Consider the following 12,611-nt stretch of genomic DNA (forward strand, 5'->3'; position numbering starts at 1 on the left):
ATTATTCCACATTTTTCTTGTCAGTGCAGACTATACAGTATGGATTTTTTCTCAGTTGTTGAAGGCTGTACTGCTAACATCTACTTCCTTTGAACTCTAGTGGATATATGTCTAATCAGCAATCATACCATAACTCCTTATATTTACATATCATTATCATTTTTAATAAGTTGTCTGGTCTTCTCACTAAATTCATGTATAAAATAATAAGAGCTCTTAAAATATTTCTTTTATCTCGGCAACAAAATAAAATGCCACATCAACATGATCAAAAGTATAACATTGATTCAAGAGAACCCTTCACTAAATTGAAGTGAATAGTAATATAAACCACAGAAATTATATATTATGTGAATTCAGAAATTATTGGGATGATATTTCTAAATGCAGTGGTCTGAAAGAAAGTTCATTGCAATAATTAAAATCGCATCTTAATTTGGCATTGCACAAGGTAATGCGTTTCTTATACTGTTTATGGCGTCTTTATACCAAATCCGTTGGATGTATACAGATTGAATTAAAATCACAGTTTAAATTTTTCAGTAATTTTCTATTTTACTACAACACATTCAGAAGTGTCATTAAGAAATCTCTAAATATTGTTGGCTGTAGAATATTTGCCATTTATTTACCATTTTCTGAATATAAATGTTCTTTGCTTTTTTATTTCAAATAATGTTAATTTCGAAATTATCACTGGCAGATACAGAACTTTTTATAATGAGGGCGGTGTTCAGTCATGCATCAGTGATTCCCTATATAATCAAATAAATTTTTCCCACTAAAGGGGACCCCAAGCCCTCCAGGACCCCCAGTATCCTATGATTATTGAGGTTTTCATGAATGCAAATAATGCGATTGGGATAGTACAGCAATGACAAGAATTTGATTAGCGGTATCTGTTATTAAATCTTTTTTCAGATTTTTCTAAATTGTGATAATAAGTTTCACTGTTTTGTCCATTTTTCAAAAATCACAATATCCGATGCACCCAATTATTTCTGAATTACAGCATATACATTATTATAACATATCGGATGTGAAATAAAAACATAAATTTACCAAATAAACATGTATATAATTGTAAGATATTAAAGTAGAGGTCCAAATAATTTGCTCTGCCACTTTATAATCTTAAATTTAAAGGGCCTGCCTGAATTTAAATTTACAAAACGACTAGTCCATTCTCTAAATATCCAAGTAGGAAAATCATAGAGGGTAAGTTAAGGGATTAATGAGTTGGACAGAATGTATTACTTTTACACTTGGAGTAAATATTCTAGTTGACAAAATATCATCTTTCCTTCATGCAGAACTGTTTTAATATCTTATAATGCCCTTTACTTGAATCTTTATGAGTTACATAAAAAAACTACTTGGTAATTTCTAGAGAATATTTTTCAAGTATTCATAAATGATTGTCTAACATACCGACACATTTATTATATTATACATATTAAATCTCTTAATGCAAGTTTTTAATAAATCAAATTGAAACCAGTATATCAAATTAAAGGTTTACATTCAAAGAATCTGAAGAATACTGTAGATCATTTAATTTCTTGGGTATCAATTTTCGTGGTTTGAGGAAAACTTGCAATTTTCATGGATATTTGATTTCATGGTTTTGTAAATCTTCGCATACACAGCCTATTGAAAATTTGTAATTCATTGAACATTTTAATTTATGGTTCACCTGTACCCACGAAAATTGGTATCCAATGAAAAATATTTAATCCAAATGGTCGTCAAAAAACCAAAAATGACAAAATTTTTTTTCTTTCATTGAAGAAACATTTTTGAAAATACCTTGTTTTTACTGTCAACATGCAAAATTAAAAGGGGAAAACCTAACCAATTGGATCAATTCCTTGTAGACATTCATTTGTAGGTCCTAATTCATATTGAATAAAAGAGGATTGAAAACAGTTGAATACATGTATCTTTTATATGAAAAAAATCATAAAAATTAAAAGGTATCATACTGATTGATTGTTTGGTCCAGTGGCATATATTTCACAATATTGAGGATGACATAAAACAGCAAATTATGATTTCCCTGTTATTGAAATGTCAACCAAAAATTGGATCAAGAAGTGAATTTAAGATATCTTTCATTAGTTATCTGTTTGAAATAGAAAATTGATACTTGACCACTGATTACAATTAGACATGAAAATGGCAAATAATGAGCAAAAACAATTTCTGCATCTTTATGTAGACACCTGATATAATTAAAATGAACAAAAACAAAATCATTTCAGATTACAGGTAAATAACAACAACTCAAAAATGCTGAAAATAATAATAAAATCAAATATCACATATTGTATTTCTATATACAATTATAAAGTACCGGTAACACTAAATTCTTATAACTTATAAACCAATACATATGTGCCTGATTTTTGGCAATAATACTTTTAAGATTCTGTATTTGCTTAGATAAGACAACCCTTAAACTAATTAACTTCTTTTCTCTGTATCTAAATTAAGGAAAGCAATTCATTTTACCCTCGTTCTTTTTCTCAATTTGTTTGTTTTTTGGTATTGATTTTTTTTTTATTTAATCTTGGTTAAATTTTACAAATTGAACATTGCAAGGGTTATTTGTAATGCTGTAATGCAAACAGAAATAATAAAGTCTAGCCTGGGTAACGATAGTTTTTAGCCTGGGTAACAATAGTTTTAACAATAGCTGAAGAATAATACTGATTGTTCATCATAAATTTGAAAATGAAGATGAATGAAACGTGCTATCTTTTGAATCGGCATCCAACAGGAATGAAATAGGATCAACAGATGATTCCATTGATGATGGCATAATGTCAAGGTCAGAGAATGACGGATGTGTCAACATGTCAACTGCGGTATGATCATAACCTGTTGACATCACAGGGAATGTGGAATTATGACACGTTGTTGATGCCGTTGTTATACAGGAAGGAAATAACTCGTGTGTTATATCTGACAAGTCATGGAGAGGCTGAACCTGCATCAGATCATGTGACGAAGAAAATACTGAGCTTACACATTCACTTTGTCTGAAAGAGTTAAGAATCGAATCATATAATATGTTTTCCTCAGCGCTTGTATAAACCATATCCACAAGAGAAGAGGAGGAATCAACTGACGGAAGTTTAGACGGGATATCCCACAGATCAAATGATGTCATAGGAACATCATGAGAATGATCATTTGTTATCTCCCCTGTGGTAAGTCCTGAGTTAGTGCTCATTATTTCGTTTGGCAGACTTGCATCATACGATGACTGCACATGTGCATCATGATGGAAAATTGTAGAGGGCGTCGTCAATGATGATTGTAAATTAGAATCTCCGTGGTTGAATTTATTGTCCGATCCTACTTGTTGAGAACTTGTACGTAAAGTGAGGGATGGTGGCAGGGTAAGATGATGATATGGTGCGGAAGATATAACTGAATTACTCTGCTCTTTGGGAAGTTGTCCAGTTTTAAGATATGTATTTGTGGATTTCAGCTCTGCATCCTTTTCTGAAGAATCATTACCATTCTCATCACCTAAATGTGTTATTATCTCCTCAACATTCTTTTTAAATTCCTCTGGTTTGTCCATTATTTTGGTTTTAGTGCTGACCTTCCTCAGTGCTGACAAAACAGCTGTAAAATACAAGTCCTTTAATCTTCTTTTTATAAAATTTAATAGTTCAGATCTACATATAATAAAAAATTCTTTAAGTCAGGGGTTATTGATATAATAATTGGGTTTCTGAAGAACTGTTGCACAATGCAAGTAAATTAAACAGTTGACAGGGAAAATAGATATATTTACTTGCAAGTTAGCTGTCCTCCTCCTTAAATTTACATTTTCATTATTCAAGATGTTTTTTCTTTTGTTTTAGCCTGTTATTTAGTGGTTGTCGTTTGTAGTTGCCTTCTTATCAACATTTAGCATACATTTCTTTTTTGAATTGTTTCACATTTTGTATAATGAGGTCTTGTAATGATTAGTATGTAGTATGTCTAATAAATAAAGATTGTAAATGTTTACAAATCCTCATCTTTTGGTCTTTAGATGATAGTTGCCTCCATGGTAAGCATTCATTGAACCAGTTCAACAACAATGAGCAATAACTAATTTGTCAACTAAGGAGGTTATATCTCATTGATCAACTGACAATTTCAGTCTTAATATGCTGTGTTAACTAATTTGTAAATAATTTTATATAATAGACTTGTAGTTTTTATATACATATACAGAATTATATCTTGACTAGATAGAATTGTTGCACAGTCTGAAGCAATTTAAATATGATGCAGATTTAATTTTCTTGTGGTGGCCATGTTTTTCATCTGTTAGGAACAAAATGAAGAGCATTTTTAGACGACAATCTCTACTTTGTAGTTTTGTTAATTTTAAAGTTTAGTATCATCTGTATAAAGTAAAGAACTATTACTAAATTATATATATTAATTTTTACCTGGTCGGAGATTTATAAGGGACATATTTTCTTCGACCCACTTTCCAACTGAATTCACAAACATCTCCCTGGTCACACCTTCCATAGCTTTTTTATAAGCCTCAAACAATGGTTTCAACAAAAAGCGGAACTGACAACATGTTAAGGAATTCATTTTTATCTAAATTAATTAGAGTTGTTTCCCTTGTTACAAAATTTTAACATTGCAAGGGAAGCAACTCAAATTGTCATGCAACATGTTCATGTAAATAAAATATAATGAAAGCTGGATAAAAGTAATTTGTGCTTTTAAACAAAATAAAAGTACAGAATGGAGAGAAAGGGCATTAAAAATTATCAAAATAAATGTTAAATAACAAAAGGGAGGTAAGAGCTGCTAGCAAATGCAACTTGTGGTTTATAAAGTCACTAATGAATTAGAAGAAAGCTTATTCTACACTTATTTCAAAATATACTACTTGTATTACAATGTATTGAATTTTCTATTAGTAAAAGGCAATAACCACCTGCTTTAAGTTTAATCAAATGATATCTTATTTCACTCTGATTCCAAATTACAAGGTTTCTACATATCTTTAATTTGAAGGGGGAGATAATTTGATACTTTAGTTTCAAAAATTACGAATAGCTTTATTTTATACGTTCATTAAAAAACATATAGTAAAGTTGTACTTTTGCTTGACTGGTGTGTGTAAAATCTTTTTTTTTCAGTAGGAAGCCAGAGAACCTTAAAAGAAACAAAACCTCCGACAGGAACTAGCCAATCCTCATGATTGGGTTCAAACTCTCAAACTCTGCAATTAAAGGCTAGTGATTACTGAAGACGAACTATTGGAAAACTTCCCAACTGAGGCTTCCTTTTAGTTTAAAGAACTAATAAAAATTTGCTACTTCCTGACTTTGCATAATGTCAGAAACAATAGGCATATACAAAATATGGAGTAACTACCTCTTCCTCTTTTTGAAATCTAAAGATTTATACAAATGTTGACACTTTAATCAATGCCTGATTACTCTCTATGTATCTCAGGAGAGACAATAACAACACGCTGCATAACAGATAAAAACCAAAGGATACCATCCAGAATTTCCAGTTTTCTTGTGTTTTCTGCTTCACATACTTGTCAAACATTGCATCAAGGTCAGTGCTGGACTTCTCTTGTAGTTTTATACCAACAGCAGGCAATTCCATTTGTAGAATACTAAAAAATAAGTAGTACACAAAATGAGAAGACGTTCACATGAAATATACCTGGAAAAAAGGTAAGGTAATTAATTTCAAGAGACAAATGCATTCTCATCAAAAATGAAAAGTTTAGAATTTATACAAGTATGGATTATTTTTGTAAAGATCATTGGAAATAACATATAAAATTTCCATAGGTAAGAATTCTTATAATAGTACATTAAGTTTTGTTAATCTAAAAATAGACACTTACAAAATATTTTCAAGAACTTTTTATCTTATCTTTTTTATTTTTAAAATATCTGTTCTGAAAAAAACTCTAAAGCAAGGCCTTTTTTTTGAAAAATATTTTCAATGCATTTGTCTCCTTTTTAAAGCAATGGACATTTCTGACACCCAAAGCAGAGAATTTGTTTAAAATAAAATAAAAGCAAGAGTGAATATTCACTTTCCAATTCTACTCTTCTTGCATAACAAATCTTTAAAAAAAATATCAAACACACCTGTGCTTTTTGGTCAGAAATGTGTTGTATACTAAACTGCTAGAATTTTGTGCATCACAAACTATAAACTTAAATGCTTTCATACTTCAAAAAGCATTTATAATTTAGAACATTTATCGTTACTAATTATACATTTGTAAACTATGTGAAATATCATATACTCCTGTAAAAAAAAGAAAATTAGTGTAAATCATCTACAATTAAAACAATAACAATATTAATATAAATATGGATCTGTGCAAAAAAAAAATCAAAAAATCTACAATATCCATACTAATGGATTCTAAGGGGAAATTGGAGATAAAAAGGTCTCCAATGATACTTACATGATAAAATTTTCTTAAATAATTAAATTTTTATCTAATTAAAGAAGCTTACAGTTTGTGATAACTCTTACAAACAGACTGAGTTTCAAACTTGTATTTTTGAAATATAAGTTACTGCAATCTCCCCAAGATGATGTACTAGCTTTCAACCACTTCACAAGTGTAAAATGGTTTTTTTTCTGTGAAAGGCAAGATTGACTTATAAACAGAACCTTTATCATGTTTAAATAAGTAAACAACATGCATAATCTCTCATCTGAATAAGATTTCAAGATCTTTTTCTTTTTTTTTCCCTCTTGCAAGGTAAAGCAAATTCGATATCAATAAAAGTACAAACCTCTGACATGAGGAAAAATCTAGAAACCTGCTTAAAATCAGATCTTGAACTGCTCTTGTTTACTGTTAAAGACTGAGCTTCTCCATGTGAGGACATTTGAATAAACTGGCTTCAAATTTTGATAAAATGATTTGATTGGTTGATACAAGCTGGACAAAAATCAATTCAAGGGGAGATAATGCAGTAATTTTGACTTTTTCTATTTGTCTTCCATTGTCAAACAAATTGAAAATCAAGAAAAATTCTAGCAGTATAGTATGAATATCTTGCTGCATACAAACATGACAAATAAATACGCTCATCAATGTTTTTAGGTTTTAAAAACAAAATAATGTATCGTTACATTAAAAACATTACAATTCATTTGCATTAAATTCAACACAAATAATAATTGTTTTTAGACTTACTGAATTTGGTTACCCAGTGACTCTATTTCATGGTGCAGGGCAAGGGCCTCGTCCTGCTCGGCCTTAGATTCAACCTTAAGTTGGCGACAGTATTCAGCAGCTACAATAGGGAGATTGGTCAGAATTTTTGGGTGAGTGCCCCATTAATTCGGAGGCTTCACAACAAAACTTAAGTAAAAACAAGCGAACAATTTATGTGACAGGTCAACCGATACTTATACAAGTCTCTTGAAAATAATCCAAATTAACTTATGATAGTGAATTTAAAGAAGTCCAAATTTTGTTGTATGGTTAAACAATTTTTACCGAGACTAGTAACTGTATCAATAGACTTGACACAACCCTTAAATACCAATATCTTAACAAGACAGAAAACACATCAAGAGTAACTATAAACTTAAATTTTACATATATTTCATACTAAAATATCTAATACCTACTTTTAAACAACATTGATGACTTGCTTTCTTTAGAGGAAACATTTTCTAGGGCTGGAACTAGCTCACGTAGAGAATCAAAGCCTTTCTGAAAACAAAATAAGCAACCCAGGCATGAAAAATTGAGATTTTAAATTATTCAAATTTCACTGAAATAAATATATCATTAGAAAAATTAGTTCCTTATTGAGAATAAATATGGTATTAGCTCAAACAATAACTTCAAAATCAAAATATCCCTGCTTTTTGCTTCATCTGCAACAATTGAGTTACTTCCCTTAGATAGGTATTAATTAAGATGAACTTTTGAGTATGGAATTGTCAAATGCTAAATAATTTTGTGTTTGCAGTTATAAACAAAAAGCAGTTTTATATTAATTTTTTGACCCAAAAATATCATAGCTTCTCATCATAGATTTGTAATTTACTAAACATTGAAATTCTTCCCTTTCAGACACACTTTTTTTATGAAAAAGTTTACATTTATAAACATGTTCAAGAGTATAAACTATTTTCAACTCAGAAATCAGCTTTTTAACAAAATCATTATCCATCTGAAAAGATAGAAGCCTATGATTTTTTTTTTAATGCCAATACATATATTCAATAAATAAACAACAATTATAACATTTCACACATATACAGTTACCTTAGATACTTTACCTGACCCTAGAATAATGGGGATCTGGCCCAAATAAGCTTTAAGATTTTTCAAAAGGTCCAAATTCTTTGGTCCCTGATTTTAACCAACTCAATAACCTCAATCATTTGGAATCATAAAATATTCATTCATTCTGAAAAAATGATGCATTGAGTAACACACAGAAATATGCATGCCTTTAAAAGATTGTGCAAATCAGAATGTATATCATGTTTTATACAAAAATAAATCAATAAATGTATATATATAGATATAGAAATATTCATCTGAACCTTTGGGTGTCTATATACAAAAAAAGTGGAAACTTTTTTTCATTTGCCATGTTTCTTTTGAAGTATTAAATGAATTTAATTTTGATGCAATGAATTTCAGTTACATTATTCAAGATTTATGCCCCTTTTTCAAATTGGAGAAGTATTGGGAGCTCAGGTGAAATTAAGATATTTTTGTACCTCAGAAAAATATGTGTTTGAAAAAAACATGCACCAGACAGCAGTTTTTCATATAGCAAATATTCAAATACTGCAATATAAATAAAATGCATCACAAAAATATATTATCATATATAAACAAATATAATATCATTTACACCTTAAAATACACATTCAACTTCAAAAATAGACTACTTATGAAATATATATATATGTATGTTACAAGCATAGTAAGAAAAACACAGAAACAAATTTCCATTTCTTTCAAATGGAAAATGTTTCGCATTTTAAAATGGAAAATTGTTTTTGCATAGTCCTGAACATTTACAAATTTATAAGTGCAAAAATACCAGTGCTGTAAAAATAAAGATATATCTTTGTTTATAAAAGCAAACCTGTATTTTATCCCTCCTTTTATGTTCTGCTTTAATATGGGAATCTCTTTTGTGCCTTGGAATAGGGTTGGCTGGTCTCCCACATTTTCCATTGCCTTTGCTGGAGTTTGGTGACTTTGCAGCCTCCAAACTGTTTCTTCTTGAACCACTGCCACATACCTGAAATAAAGATTAGAATGGAAAATGGAAATGTGGAATGTGTCAAAGAGACAACAACCTGACCAAAGAGAAGAAAACAGCGGGAAGTGACCAATTGGTCTTCAATACAGCGAGAAAATCCCACACCTGAAGGCATGCCTCAGCTGGCCCATAAATTAATAGTTTTACTCAGACCATTTATAACCCTTAAATTTAACTGAAGTCCAGCAATTTTGCATGATGAGGATATTTCATAAATTCATACTGAAGCCTAGCTTAAAATATTCAAGGTATAATTTGAATAGCATTGAAAAATAAGTTGACAGTTATTTGTCAGAACTAGACTTGTTAACTTTCCAGATATAATATGTATGTCTCTATAACTAAAAGGGTCATATCTCCCAAATTCTGGCCAGATGAGATATTAAATATTACACAAAATATGCTCCATTTGAAACAAAATAATACAAAAATATAATGTCTTTTTCATCAAGACATTACATAGGCGGATTTAGAGGGGGCCCGGGCCCCCCCTTTTTGGGAAAAAATTTCCTTGCTTATATAGGGAATCATTGAAGCGTGACTGGAACGGGCCCCCTCTTAGGTCAGTCAGTGGGCCCCCACTTATGAAGATTTCTGGATCGGCCACTGAATGTAACTATTTTGACTTAAATAGGTTGTTTTTTAAAAATTTAAATAACATTTTGGTGTGTTTAAATTATTTGAATGTAATTGTTGATTGTGACAATAAATTCTTTTTACATTTATTTTTCAGCTTTGAAATAGTATAAAATAGTATGACAAAAGACATGCCACAATTACAAGGGCAACTTTACCATTTCCCTAAAAGATATAAAGAGAATATTATGGAGCCTACACAGAAAAAAAATAATTAAAAAAAATAACCTGCAAATGCAGAGTTGAAAAATGTATATAGTAGACTATCACACTAACAGTATAATGGTCCCATATAGTTGAGAGGATCTTATATTCTATGGGAAATTTCAAAATTAAATTTCGATTTCTTAATGTCATATTTAAGTAGTTTGTAAAATTATCTAGGATATTTGTGAAGGATTTTAAAAAAACATGTTGTTAACTAATGTACATTGTATAGGGTTTGATAAAATGTAATATTATGATTAGAATTATCAAAATGAAAATAGTGTGAAAGATATATTACAATTACAACTTAGATTAAAAAAATCATTTATAGGTAGGAAAATGTTGATTTCTATTTTCACTAAAAACCACTCCAATATTGTATATTGTTCTCAAGTTCATATCATGAGAGGATGAGAATTTTTATTTTTCTAAGTGAAAAATCAACCAGGAGACGATACCATTTTAATTATCCAATCACAGTCGATTAAAAAAGAATTGAGAAATGGACTATAGAGAATTCCTGTTTACGTCAACAATTTTCTCTGGACTAGTCCATTTAAGCGAATCTCATTGGTTGCTGCAAATCAGATGACAAATCTGAAAATCGGAGTATATAAACCGTTTCTCTCCGAAATCCCGTTTCTGCTACGCGCAGCATTTGACAGGACAACAGCTCACGTCAGTATTAACTGAAAATTTTGTGAATGGATTTTAAAACATTTCTACACCGGTTAAAAACCGCATTTGATACTAGATTTGATAATGCCACGGAGCCTGACATACCAAGTCAACATGAGATGAGCAGTAGTTTACAGTATATCGTCGAAATCAACGAACATTATTCAACAAGGACTTGAAAGAGAATCGAAATTTAACAAGAGAAAATGCAATAAAATAAAATAAACAAGCAATGTAAACAAAATTCCTACCTTTAACTTGGTTATATTCTCGTCAAGCTTATTTATTTCTTCGTCTGAGTTAAATGACAAGTCCTTAATGGTCAATTGATTGTCCTCGGCAAACTTCATTGTTAACCCACGCTAAAGTTTAACACGACCCGCTGTTTATATAGTTGTATCCCACAATGCAATAGTAAAATCTCTAAACAATCGATCACCTCATATTTGAAGAGAATTTGTTTTGACTATTTTGTCAAAATTTTGGAAACTGCTTTTAATTATCCGTAATTTGTTATGACAGAAAATTTCAGAATTGGATCGTGATGTAAATTGTTATCGTTTAATAGCTATTCCAAGTATTCAGTAATTGTATATACCGTAGTCAACTAGCCGGTTTTAACTGGTTTATGTATAACTAACTTATATGTTCTAATGTTCAATTTCAAAATTGAAATGACCAACAACTCGTAGGGATTATTAACAAGACGGAAAAATAATTGATGGTGTCTTCAAAGACGTCCGCGCTTAATGCCGTTACACTCGAAAAATATTAGCTTTTCAAAAAGCTTGTTTCTTAGCATGATCCAATTGAATTCTGTCTAGACGTTAGATATAGCTGGGAACAGTATAATATATATGTTCCTGGATATAGATAAAGATGTGACTGTCTGACTACATAATTCCTCAGCATAATTCAATGTAACATATGATAAAATTTTATTTCTAATAGAGGACCCACCGAAGGGCAAAATCGGTACAATAATTGGCAAAATGAACATATTTACTTTATAACTGTAAATACTAAACAAGAAAACAATTCAAATGTGAAATATAAATGACTCAAAATAAATATATACACCATAATGTTCGCTTTACAGTGCATTTAATATTTAAGAAAATGAAATTTATACATATTCTGGGTATGACTGAAAAAAGACGAGTGATGAAAGCCAAACTGTGACATATTTAATCACGGTAAATATAGTGCTTATAGCAGATAACTGCACAATTAAAACAATTGCTGTGATGAAGATTTGAAAATAAGGAGATATGGTATGATTGCCAATGACACCACTAACTATCCACCAAACTTAAAATGAAATGGATGTAATATGGCCATTCTTATTTATTCGTATAGTAGTTTCATTTTTTTTTATATATATACTGAACGCTGTGGGTAATTTACAACTATTTTATGAACAGTAATACGCGCCCCGGGCTTTGTGAAATTTCAAAAAACTTGGCAGACAAACCTTGTGTAACTTTATCGGACTTTTACTCCCTCAAAAGACTGACGACATTTGGTTGACAACCGATAACTGCACATTTGCTGTGATGGAGATGTCCATTAATTTTTATTCTTTTAGTGATTGCAATTTGTTTTCTTCATACTAAAAAAACACTTAAGGCCACCAACGGGTCTTCAACGCAGCGTGAAAATCCCACAGGTGGATGTGGGCATCAATTGCCCGGCCTCAGCAAACAAAAATGTGTAGTTCAGTGAAAATGCGCAAATGGAGTTTCAGTAACGTATGTGCTTACTTTA

The 12,611-nt window shown here is 30.4% G+C and overlaps 1 protein-coding gene across 1 annotated transcript; it reads right to left on the bottom strand.

The window, feature by feature from the left end:
• Positions 1-211: 211 nt before the first annotated feature.
• Positions 212-11,425, bottom strand: LOC139491254 (uncharacterized). The gene is made up of 7 exons (XM_071278785.1): positions 11,096-11,425; positions 9,144-9,302; positions 7,660-7,744; positions 7,220-7,319; positions 5,539-5,662; positions 4,461-4,590; positions 212-3,639 (listed from the first exon to the last, which is right to left on the bottom strand). Exons 1-7 carry the CDS (start codon positions 11,192-11,194, stop codon positions 2,723-2,725), a joined length of 1,614 nt encoding a protein of 537 aa, XP_071134886.1. The 5' UTR covers positions 11,195-11,425; the 3' UTR covers positions 212-2,722.
• Between the last annotated feature and the right edge of the window lie 1,186 nt (positions 11,426-12,611).

This window comes from Mytilus edulis, chromosome 10 (genome assembly GCF_963676685.1).
Source record: "Mytilus edulis chromosome 10, xbMytEdul2.2, whole genome shotgun sequence".
Classification (NCBI taxonomy): domain Eukaryota; kingdom Metazoa; phylum Mollusca; class Bivalvia; order Mytilida; family Mytilidae; genus Mytilus; species Mytilus edulis.